The sequence below is a fragment of the Terrapene carolina genome, unplaced genomic scaffold (genome assembly GCF_002925995.2).
Source record: "Terrapene carolina triunguis isolate 2854851 unplaced genomic scaffold, T_m_triunguis-2.0 Scaffold62, whole genome shotgun sequence".
In the NCBI taxonomy this organism is placed as follows: domain Eukaryota; kingdom Metazoa; phylum Chordata; order Testudines; family Emydidae; genus Terrapene; species Terrapene triunguis.
In genome coordinates, this window is record NW_020664413.1 from 56,861,017 (window position 1) to 56,873,652 (window position 12,636).

General features: G+C 46.4%; 1 protein-coding gene across 1 annotated transcript in view; it reads left to right on the forward strand.

The window, feature by feature from the left end:
• The first annotated feature begins 7,080 nt into the window (after nt 1-7,080).
• NOP58 (NOP58 ribonucleoprotein) overlaps nt 7,081-12,636 on the forward strand; it is a 34,643-nt gene continuing 29,087 nt past the window's right edge. The window contains exon 1 of the mRNA XM_026647682.1: nt 7,081-7,273. Coding sequence (XP_026503467.1) covers nt 7,229-7,273 — 45 coding nt within the window. The 5' untranslated portion in view covers nt 7,081-7,228. The remainder of the gene's footprint in view (nt 7,274-12,636) is intronic.

The window sequence follows — 12,636 nt, forward strand, 5'->3', positions numbered from 1 at the left end:
ATTGGGATCAAAACTCTCAAATACTATCATTTTTTCTCTGAAAAATATAAATTAACATAATATTTTGCTCTTCTGTAGCAGCTTCCATCTGTGAATCTCAAAGTGCCTTACAAACATCAATTATCTTAGCTTCACAAACACACTTGTCTATGGGGCCTGATCTTTGTAAAGGCTGAGCACCTGCCTCTTTTATTTAAATAAGGTGTCACCGTTTAATTCAGGTAATTTTTTTTTAAAGGTACTAAAATATAACGGAAAACTGTTAATCTTGAGGAGCCAATGCCAAAGTCTTTTCACATACAAAATTTCCATGGAATGACTGCAGAAGCAGACCCTTATTTATGCAGAATTTGACCGGATTTCTGGCTATTGGCCCCACCATGTATTCCTTATTCAAGAAACAGGAAATAAGAATTCAAATGGTGGCTGACTCAGATCGAGTTCTGGATTACACAAACCCCCTTAGATGGAGTAGTGAGTGTCTGACAATTTATTAGGCATAGGCATCACTTGGAACCTCTCTTTCCCCTTCTTTTTTAATTCCTACATGTTCCCATGTACCTTGAACCCAATCCTGCATTCCTTACTCAGGTAATAGTCTATCTGAAGTCAATGGGAGTTTTGTCTGAGAAAAGACTGTAGGCTTGGGCCCCTTATCCCTTATTTAATTTTCAGCCTTTCAGTTATTCAAAATATACATGAAAGTAGGTCAAATGCAATCATGCAGAGTGAGGGTGCACTTTCTCAAGAAGCCAGTAGGTGACACACACGAATGTTTTAAACCAGTCACGTCTGGCAAACTTCCTTATTTTGAAAAAGCATTATGATTAAGGTCCTACCAAATTCACGGCCATGAAAAATGCATCTCAGACAGTGAAATCTGGTCTCCCCCTACAGATTTCACAGGAGAGACCAGCGTATCTCAAATTGGGGGTCCTGACCAAAAAGGGAGCTGCAAGGGGTCACGGTATTGCCATCCTTTCTTCTGCACTGCCTTCAGAGCTAGGCGGCTAAAGAAAGGCAGATGTTGGCCGGGTGCCCAGCTCTAAGCAGCGCCCCACCACCAGCAGCGCAGAAGGATGGCAATAACATACCATACCATGCCACCATTACTTCTGCACTGCTGCCTTCAGAGCTGGGTGGCCGGAGAGCAGCGGCTGTTGGCCGAGCGCCCAGCTCTGCAAGCAGCAGCGCAGAAGTAAGGGCGACAATACCATGCCATCCTTACTTCTGCGCTGCTGCTGCTGGCAGCGGCCCTGCTTTCAGGGCTGGACTCCCGGCCAGCAGCCACCGCTCTCCAGCTGTCCAGCTCTGAAGGTAGCGCCGCCGCCAGCAGCAGTGCAGAAGTAAGGGTAGCAGTACTGCAACCCCCTCTACGATAACCTTGCGACCCCCCCACCCCACAACTCCTTTTTGGGTCAGGACCCCTACAGTTACAACACCATGAAATTTCAGATTTAAATAGCTGAAATCATTACATTTGCGATTTTTAAAATCCCATGACCATGAAATTGACCAAAATGGACCATGAATTTGGTACGGCCCTAATTATGATTTTACAAATAATCAATAAACAATATTAATACACACATATAAATTTAACATATTTAATAAAGAATGAAAAAGCTTTTCTAGTACACATGCAATTAAGTAAATGATCTAAGAACTTAGTACTTCCACAAACTAATTTAAATTAGAGATAGATTCAGGGGGGCTGATTCTCCTTTAGTCTTTGTCTACATACAAAAACTGTGACACTTTAACTATGCTAGTATAATTACTATATCCCCTTGGTATGGATGTAGTTATATCATGATATTTGAAATCAGCGTTCTAATTAACTCATTGTAGCGATACATTCAACTCATAGACCAGGGTCATAATTCAAACTTCCTGAGTTCTAGGAACAGGGCCAGGATGCAGTATTCCAGTACAGATGCATTTTTAAATTAATTAACACATGATATTTCTATTTTAATTTTATTTCTTGGGAAAAAGAACAAATGTGGTATTTGATCTGTGAAAACGGTCAGAAAATGCATTTCCTAAAACCCCAAAGAAAAGAAAAAGCCTTCTTGAAACTTCAAGATAAAACAACAGAGCGCACAGGCTGTGTACATAATCTTTCCAAAGCAAAGCAGTTTCTGTCCAGCTTGAAATGCAGTTGAGACACCACGTGAGTGCACAACTGCAGAGTAAATTAATTTTAATTTTCTTCCTTTAGTGAGAGGAAAGCAAATCTGTGTTCAGTAACCTACTAAGTTATGAAAAATAAACAAAGAGTTAAACTCAGGAGGACATGGAAATCTGTTATCAAATAAAACCTAACAAGACGAGTGCAGTAAAAACACATTAAGACAGCATTCTGTTACTACGAATGATATATTAATAAACCATAACATTCTGGATAGTGATTTGAATATTTAGAAGTAGAATGTTTAGTAAGAAGTTACTCAAACATTTATAACTACTGCATTATAGGAGCAGTTGGTAGAAGATTTAAGAACTACTTTTCTCTGCACAGTTCAAAACAAAACAACACTGAAACTGTAACATACCTTCTGATGACAAAAGTTATCTCAGAATATTATTTCTGTGGCTATGGGCTACAGCCATGATGATGAGCATTTTAGAAAAGCTCTGCCAACATATATGCATGTGAGTAGTCCCATTGTCTTTAATGAGACTGTATGCAGAGGCCCTTAATTAGACAGCAAGACCCAAAGGAAAAGATATCACCAAGTCTTCTAGCTATCCAGAGAAAATAAAAGAAAAGCATCTGATAAATAAATTACTGTCCACTGGCTTTGTTCTGTAATTTTTTTTCACTGATCAGGACACTGTTCAGTTTTTGGACTTTATGTCCTGGTCCCCTGTAACAAGTATATTTCAGGGTAATATATAAAGTTCCTCAAATTAGAGCCATCTATGGCAGTGATTTTCAAAGTGCAGGTCGCGACCCAGTACCGGGGTCACAGAATGGAAGGCACTGGGTCGCGGCGGCTCTGGTCAGCACCGCCGACTGCACTGTTAAAAGTCCCATTGGTGGTTCTGCCCATCTAAGGCAGGCAAGTTCCTACCTGTTCTGACACCACGCTGTGCCACGGAAGCAGCCAGCAGCAGGTCCAGCTCCTAGGCGGGGTGGGGGAGGAAGGTCCATAGGGTTCTGCGTGCTGCCCCCGCCCCTAGCACTGGCTCTGCACTCCCATTGGCCGGGAACCAGCCAATGGGAGCTGGGAGAATCGGGCCTGCAGGTGAGAGCTGCATGCGTGCCTCTGCCTAGGAGTTGGACCTGCTGCTGGCCACTTCTGGGGTGCAGCGCTGTCTGCGGTGCCAGGACAGGCAGGAAGCCTGCCTTAGCACCCCTGCTGCGCCGCTGACCAGGAGCTGCCCGAGGTAAGCTCACGCCCCAATCCCCTGCCTGAGTCCTGAGGTCCCCCCCCCAAACCCAGAGTCCCCTCCTGCACCCCAAACCCCTCATCCCTGGCCCCACCCCAGAGCCTGCACCCTCAGCCCAGAGCCTTGACCCCCTCCCACACCCCAACCCCCTGCCCCAGCCCAGAGTCCCCTCCCACACCCTGAACCACTCATTCCCAGCCCCAACTCGCAGCCCTCACCCCAACCCTCTGCCCCAGCCCTAACCCCCTCCCACACCCTAAACCCCTCATCCCCAGCTCTGTTGGGTCACGGGCATTAACAATTTTCTTCAACTGAGTCGCCAGAAAAAAAGTTTGAAAACCATTGATCTATGGCAGTGTTTCCCAAACTTGGGAACCCACTTGTGTAGGGAAAGCCCCTGGCGGGCTGGGCTGGTTTGTTTACTGCCACATCCACACGTCTGGCCAATCGCGGCTCCCACTGGCCGCAGTTCACTGCTCCAGGCTAATGGGAGCTGCTGGAAGCGGCAGCCAGTACGTCCCTCAGCCCACGCCGCTTCCAGCAGCCCCCATTGGCCTGGAGCAGTGAACCAGTGGAAGCCGCGATTGGCCGGACCTGCAGACGCGGTAGGTAAACAAACCGGCCCAGCCCGCCAGGGGCTTTCCCTACACAAGCGGCGTCCCAAGTTTGGGAAACACTGATCTATGGCATTCAAGATATACACACAACTCCCATTGATATCAACTGCAGTTTCAGTTTCCTCTCCTTCAAGGACTTCTTAAACTGTTATGTAATGTTGCTGTGCAATGTTAAACAGTTGCTCCACTTCAGTGCTGGGTGAAAAAAATCCTGTATATAGTTTGTAAATCTATTGGTAATGTTTATATAGCACTGTGGGATCCTTCTGCATTAAAAGCGCTATATAATGACAATATATGGCTGTTGGAATTATTGTTATAGATAATAGTAATATAGGATACCACCAGACATAAATGTAACCATCAATTCCTTTATTAAATCCAAAGGCCCAATGGTATTTATACACTTGCTCTGAACATGTCTAAAAGCCTAAATAATAAGCAGTTACTACACCCAAACAGTAACAAACATTCATAAGCATTTGATCAGAATACTCACAAAAGGATAAGTCCCAGAGATAACCCTCTTATCCTGGCTTGCTCCAGCGTATCAGAAAGAATCTGATAAATACTCCTAGCAAGCCTGGTTCTTTTATACAGTGTAACAAACAAGTGATGTCTTAATGACCTTTACAAAAAACAGGTTTTGGCCAGTTTGTGGTTGACCTCTTTCTTGGCCTTGGCTGAAACAAGATATGACAGTGAGGCCTCTTTCTTTCAAATTATCTTAAATTTATGGATCTTAAAGCTAGGTTCACTTCCTTACACAAGCCCATATCTTAAGATAACACTGGTATGTTGGAGGTTACTATAAGTTTATCACATCACAAAACAACTTCTCTTTGTCTATTAGAACCAGTTTGTAATAATTTCTTATAGTTGAGAAGCCCCTTTTCCAGAAACTTCCTTTTTATCTTAGCCATATTCCAAGCTCAGCATCCTCTCCAGATCTTGTCTTGCTAGATGCCACTTTCTAACTTAACATGTTATTCTCAAGGCCCTGTTACATTTGCTTAACCACCTACAGTCTACACAAGCTACAAAAAACATATGTTTTCTTAACGAAGCTTAACTAACCCATTTATCTTAAAACCATCTTACAATGGCCTTAAGTGCAGAGCTCAACTTGAGCCAGAATACCCAGTATACCCAACCAGCACTTCTCCAGGTGCTAATGGCCTTTCTGTCCTCCCTAAGGAGTTCTTTTGCTTTCAGGATGGAAAGTACATGAACATGTTCCAGCCAGTACGTGAATGGACAGAAAGGCCCTACAACTGAAAACCCACCCCAGGTGTAGGGACGGAGGAGGCCAATGTCAAACCAGTTCAGATCCAACACTTAAGACACCAGAGAGCTGAAGGCCAGTTGAGTCTGCTTAAGTTCTTGTGCTGGGGTGCCATTTTCCAACAGGGCAGAAGACACTGAGGCCAGACTTGCTGGATGAAGATCCTGGAGCCCACCAGGATAGAGGTAGATGGGAAGAAGCCAACAGTCATACTCCAGAGCACAGACAGTTGCAGAGGAGATTGGTTTGGGCTAAAGAAAGAGGTGAGAGAAGGAGCCAGGGAAGACTAGAAAGGGGAAAGCAGATGGGAGTGCAGAAACATTGGCTGATTGTGTTTTGGGATAGAGAGAACTATATCAGCACTTCCTTTTCCATTAGAGCATGGTCTAAGTGTCTGATACAAGTGGTCAAAATAGGGGGACTACTTAGAACAGATCCATTCCTCCATCTTAATCAAAAATAAAGGTGTCAGAGTACATTTTCTATGAACCTCATAAGCCTAGAGCCCAAGACAGGTCTACGAGCAAGAGTGAAAACGTAAATCTGGATTGTCTCACCAACTGGAAATCCAAACAATTCAGCAACTCTGAGCTAGAGACAGCTCCTACACTGATTTGAGGTGTAGGTATATCCTGCAGCTTATTAACCCCCAGGACACTCTGGGGGGCAGGAAGGGGCAGGGGTTCAAACAACCCTGATAAAATACAACGTAGTCACCTGCACAAATGACCACAGTGGTACCAGCTACATGAGCTTCCCAACAGCTTGGGGGCTCCAGAGGAATGTAACTGTGCCCCTCCAAGCCAGCCCCACTGGCTTATACAATTACAGAAGTGTAGAACTGGCAGGGATGACCTTGAGAGGTTATCTAGTCCAGTCCCCTGCACTCAAAGCAGGACTAAGTAATAACTAGCGCATCCCTGACAAGTGTTTGTCTAACCTGTTCTTAAAAACCTCCAGTGATGGCGATTCCACAATCTCCCAAAGCAATTTGTTGTGCTTAACTACCCTGACAGTTAGGAAGTTTTTCCTAATCCAACCAATACCTCCCTTGCTGCAAATTAAGCCTGTTGCTTCTAGGCCTATCTTCAGACATTAACGCGAACACTTTTTCGCCGGCCTCCTTGTAACAACCTTTTATGTAGTTGAAAACAGTTATCATGTCCCTTCTTCTCCAGACTAAACAAACCCTGACTTTTGAATCTTTCCTCACAGCTCATGTTTTCTAGACCTTTAATCATTTTTGTTGCTCTTCTCTGGACTTTCTCTAATCTGTCCACATCTTTCCCGAAATATGGCACCCAGAACTAGACACAATATTCCAACTGAGGCCTAATCAGCCCGGAGTACCCTGGAAAAATTACTTCTTGCTTACAACACTGCTACTAACACTTGCCCCTTCATCCCAGGGCCAGGCCCAGGCCTGCACTGCCAGGAGCCCTGGGATCAACAGCTAGGTCTGAGCAGGGTTCTAATCTGCACCAGCCCGCATCGGCTGAGCCCGCCCCTTTCTCACAGCCCCGCACTGTCATCCGTTGAGCCCCCTCCCGGCCCCTGCCCTCAGCCCCGCCCCGTCATCCGCCGAGCCCGGCCCCCCGCGCTCTCCTCACCGCCCCGCCCCCTCATCCGCCGAGCCCGGCCCCCCGCGCTCTCCTCACAGCCCCGCCCCCTCATCCGCCGAGCCCGGCCCCCCGCCCTCTCCTTGCAGCCTCGCCGCGTCATCCGCTGAATTCCGCCCCCGCGTTCTGGCGAGGCCGGACAGTTTCCGGTCTCCTCACTTCCGGTTCGCCGTGTGCGCTGCGTCTTGGCGCTGGGAGCTGTGGCCCTCTTCCCGCACGTGGCCGTGTCCTGGCGCGCTTCCCCCGGCGGCGCTGCGGCCCCAGTTGTCACCGACTCTCGCTGACCCGGTCCCGCACCTCTGCCCGCCATGCTGGTGCTATTCGAGACCCCGGCCGGATACGCCGTCTTCAAGGTGAGGCGCGGGGCAGGGGTAGGCCGCGCGCCGCCGCCTCGCCGTTCCCCGGGCGGGCCGGGCCGGGCCGGGCCGTAGCTCTCGCGGCCCCTTCTGCGGCGGCAGCAGCGCGGGGGAGGGGGCGCTCGCCGTGCCCGGGCTCTGGCTCCCACCCACGTGGCTGCGGCGAGAGCCCAGTCTCCGTCAGCCGCTGGTCGCCCTGCCCAGGCCGGGCCCTCGCGAGCTGGGCCTGGCGCCCCGAGCCTAGCGCCGATACCGCGCTGGGGAGCGGGGTCTGGCAGGAGTCAGCCTGGCTCTGGGACGGAGTCTCATGTCTCTGGCTTGCCCCAGGTGTGCAGGCGGCGGGAGCAGGTTAACACAGGAAAGGGAGGATTTACTTCGCTCCCTGCGCCACGAAATCGTTGTCTACCTCGCGTGGCTCCTTGGAGGGTAGGTCTGACCCCTGCCTATGGCAGTGGCAATTGGTGGATCCGTCTGGTGGGGTAAAAGGGACGTACCCCCCTTGTGGGGGGGAGGGATAGCTCAGTGGTTTGAGCATTGGCCTGCTAAACCCAGGGTTGAGAGTTCAGTCCTTGAGGGGGTCACCTAGGGATCTGGGGCAAAATCAGTACTTGGTCCTGCTAGTGAAGGCAGGGGGCTGGACTCGACTCAATGACCTTTCAAAGTCCCTTCCAGTTCTAGGAGATGGGATATCTCCATTAATTTATGCAAACAGGATGTTAGGAATCATTAAAAAGGGGATAGAGAATAAGACTGAGAATATATTATTGCCCTTATATAAATCGATGGTACGCCCTCCTCTCAAATACTGCGTACAGATGTGGTCTCCTCATCTCAAAAAAGATATACTGGCACTAGAAAAGGTTCCAAGAAGGGCAACTAAAATGATTAGGGGTTTGGAAAGAGTCCCATATGAGGAGAGATTAAAGAGGCTAGGACTCTTCAGCTTGGAAAAGAGGAGACTAAGGGGGGATATGATAGAGGTATATAAAATCATGAGTGATGTGGAGAAAGTAAACAAGCAAAAGTTATTTACTTATTCCCATAATACAAGATCTAGGGGTCACCAAATGGAATTAATAGGCAGCAGGTTTAAAACAAATACAAGGAAGTTCTTCTTCACGCAGCGCACAGTCAACTTGTTGAACTCCTTACCTGAGGAGGTTGTGAAGGCTAGGACTATAGCAGCATTTAAAAGAGAACTGGATAAATTCATGGTGGTTAAGTCCATTAATGGCTATTAGCCAGGATGGGTAAGGAATGGTGTCCCTAGCCTCTGTTTGTCAGAGGATGGAGATGGATGGCAGGAGAGAGATCACTTGATCATTGCCTGTTACGTCCACTCCCTCTGGGGCACCTGGCATTGGCCACTGTCGGTAGACAGGATACTGGGCTAGATGGACCTTTTGGTCTGACCCGGTACGGCCATTCTTATGTTCTAATGTTCTTAACCAATCATGCAGTGTAGTGCAGGGATAAATTAATTCCTAACCCTGCAGAGGCCCCTTTACGTATGAGGTTTGATTTACAGCAGGGGTTCTCAAACGGGGTCGGGACCCCTCAGGGGGCCGTGAGGTTACTACATGGGGGGTCGCGAGCTGTCAACCTTTGCCCCAAACCCTGCTTTGCCCCCAACATTTATAATGGTGTTAAATATATAAAAAGTGTTTTTAATTTCTAAGGGGGGGTTGCACTCAGAGGCTTGCTATGTGAAAGGGGTCACCAGTACAAAAGTTTGAGAGCCACTGATTTACAGTATTCTGTTTGACTAAGTGTAATTGTAAATGTTAGGTTTCAGCATGGTAGCCGTGTTAATTTGTATCAGCAAAAACTGTGGTGTTTACCCCTAACTAGTCCTCAATGATTTCTCTCTAAATATGCTCACATTGCATCTATTTCTGGCATTTCTATTTTAGCATTTGTTGTAATTGCTATCATGCCTATAGTTCCTAAGTGAAAGGACTGAGGCAAACGTAACAGCAGTGATATTAATATATTTTAAATACTGCATTTACAAGGTGTGTTGAATTTAATTTTGTCTGCTATTGTTTATGTAAAATGCTTGGCTTGACTGGTGTACACGTGTATTTGCATGCTGGCTGAAATTGGGAGAATTCATCCGCTATACTTGAAAAGCAAAGATTCAGTTCCCACATCTTTCACTGGACACACAACCATATCATTACATAATCATAGATAGGCTGATGTGCCATGCTGCTGAACTGGTGTCTGTAACCTGTGTGCCAGGTGGAGTCAGCAGCAACCAGGGCCAGATTTAATATCTAGGGGTTCCTTTTCAACAATACAGCACAAAACCAGTAACATGGGAAAATTACACACCATCCCTTGAATGCTTCTAAGAGGCAATACTTCCCTCCTTTCATTAAAAATTTATTTTCTACACTAAGACTTTGTGCTTGTAAGAGGGGAAGTCACCCGGCATTAAATAAACAATAATAATATATGGAGATATACCTATCTCATAGAACTGGAAGGGACCTTGAAGGTCATCAAGTCCAGTCCCCTGCCTTCACTAGCAGGACCAAGTACTGTCCCCCCGATCCCTAAATGGCCCCCTCAAGGATTGAACTCACACCCTGGGTTTAGCAGGCCAATGCTCAAACCACTGAGCTATCCCCCCCCCCCCCCCATTAATTTTGGAAAGTGCCACCAGCAGTATTCAACCAAAAATACCCACCCTAGGGTATGTTAAATTATTTTATGATATTCATATTGCAATAGTCGGAAGTAGAACTTCTTAGCTGATTTTACCATTTGCTCTACTTAGCTGCTGCTTCCTTCTCTAGATGTTCCTGATTGTGCTATTGCTGCTAGGACCACACTGTCTGCCTGTAAAATGATATAGAAATCCCAAACTCCACAGGGCCAGGGCTTCGTTTAAATTAGTGGTTTTCAGCCTCTGGTCCGTGGAGCCCTGGGGGTCTGCAGACTATGTGTAAGGGGTCAACCATAGGTTACTATGAAAATGAAGTTTCATAAGAACGGCCATACTGGGTCAGACCAAAGGTCCATCTAGCCCAGTATCCTGTCTTCTGACAGTGGCCAGTGTCCTGCCCCAGAGGGAATGAACAGAACAGGTAATCATCACCCATTCCCAGCTTCTGGTATACAGAGGCTAAGGCCACCATCCCTGTCCATCATGGCTAATAGCCACTGATGGACCTATCCTCCATGAACTTACCTACTTCTTTTTTGAACCCTGTTATAGTCTTGGCCTTCACAACATCCTCTGGCAAAGAGTTCGACAGGTTGACTGTGCGTTGTGTGAAAAAATTACTTCCGTTTGTTTGTTTTAAACCTGCTGCCTATTAATTTCATTTGGTTACCCCATGTTCTTGTGTTATGAGAAGGAATAAATAACACTTCCTTATTTACTTTCTCCACACCAGTCACGATTTTATAGACCTCTATCATATCCATTCTTAGTTGTCTCTTTTCCATGCTGAAAAGTCAGTCTTATTAATCTCTCCTCATATGGCAGCCGTTCCATACCCCTAATCATTTTTGTTGCCATTTTCTGTACCTTTTTCAATTCCAATATATCTTTTTTGAGATGGGTCAACCACGTCTGCGTGCAGTATTCAAGATGTGGGCATACCATGGATTTATATAGAGACAATTTTCTGTCTTATTATCTATCCCTTTCTGAATAATTCCCAGCATTCCGTTCGCTTTTTTGACTGCCGTGCTGCACATTGGGTGGATGTTTTCAGAGAACTATCCACAATGACTCCAAGATCTTTCTTGAGTGGTAACATACAATTAAGACCCCATCATTTTATATGTATAGTTGGGATTATGTTTTCCAATGTGCATTACTTTGTATTTATCAACATTGAATCTCATGTGCCATTTTGTTGCCCAGTCACCCGGTTTTGACCCCCTCAGAGAATTCTAGGAAATTGGTGAGGCATGATTTCCCTTTACAAAAACCATGTTGACTCTTCCTCAGCAAATTATGTTCATCTATGTGTCTTATAATTCTGTTCTTTACTATTGTTTCAACCAGTTTGCCCGGTACTGAAGTCAGTTCTGCAATTTCACATTTGAGTTCCTTTGATCCTGGTGACTTATTACTGTTTAGTTTATCAGTTTGTTCCAAAACCTCCTCTAATGATACCTCAATCTGTGAAAGTTCCTCAGATTTGTCACCTAAAAAGAATGGCTCCGGTTTGAGAATCTCCCTCACATCCTCAGCCGTGAAGACTGATGCAAAGAATTCAGTTAGTTTCTCCGCAATGGCCTTATCACCCTTGAGAGCTACTTTAGCTTCTCAATCATCCTGTGGCCCCACTGGTTGTTAAGCAGGCTTCCTGCTTCTGATGTACTTAAAAAAAATGTTGCTGTTACTTTTTGAGTTTTTTGGCTAGCTGTTCTTCAAATTCTTTTTTGGCCTTCCTAATTATATTTTTACATTTCATTTGCCAGAGTTTATACTCCTTTCTATTTTCCTCATTAGGATTTAACTTAAACTTTTTAAAAGATGCCTTTTTGCCTCTCACTGCTTCTTTTACTTCGTTGTTAAGCCATGGTGGCACTTTTTCAGATTTCAGATCCCAGAAAAGGCATTCTGGTGCTCTCATCAGTCAAATGTATGTGAATACTCCAGAAGTGTTACCACCACCATAGAAACCCACACTTTAGCACCCTTTCTCACGCTGTGTCAAATGCCTTGCCGAGCACTTGCAACATTTATAGTTGAATTCTGGTTAGTCAGTTTTCAGCCTAAGACTTCTATGGCAGGGGTCTGTGGACCATAGGCTCAATTTCCAAAGGGGTCTGCACCACCATTTGACATGTTTTAGGCATCCGTAAATGAAAAAACGTTGAAAACCACTGTTTTAAATGTTCAGTTCTGAATAAGGAGAAGGAATTGGAATTGGGGGACTCAATAGAGGATTTCAACCTGTGGGGCACGCCTCCCTAGGAGGGTGCAGAGTAACATTGGGGGGGGTGTAGCTGGGACCTGGACCAGCCCCCACGGATGACGGGGATGGAGGGAGCACCACCCAGCTCCGCTTCTGGTCCCGTCTGCCCGCCCCACACCCAGGGATCCGCTCCCAGCTGTCTGCCCAGGGTCTTGGCTGCCCACCCCATGCCCGGGGATCCTCTGCTGGCTCTGTGTCCGGCTGCATTTTACTAAGAATTCTTAGGCCTTGTCTACACTACAAAATTGTTGACCTAAATTAGGTCAACGTACAGCCACCACGTTAATTGCTGCAGTTTTTCATATCCACACTGCCCTCCTGTCCGGGTGCATGTCCTCACCCGGAGTCCTTGCCCCGATTTAAGGGGACAGTGTTGGGGGTTGACAGCCTGAGCTATCAGGCCTGCACGGGGCT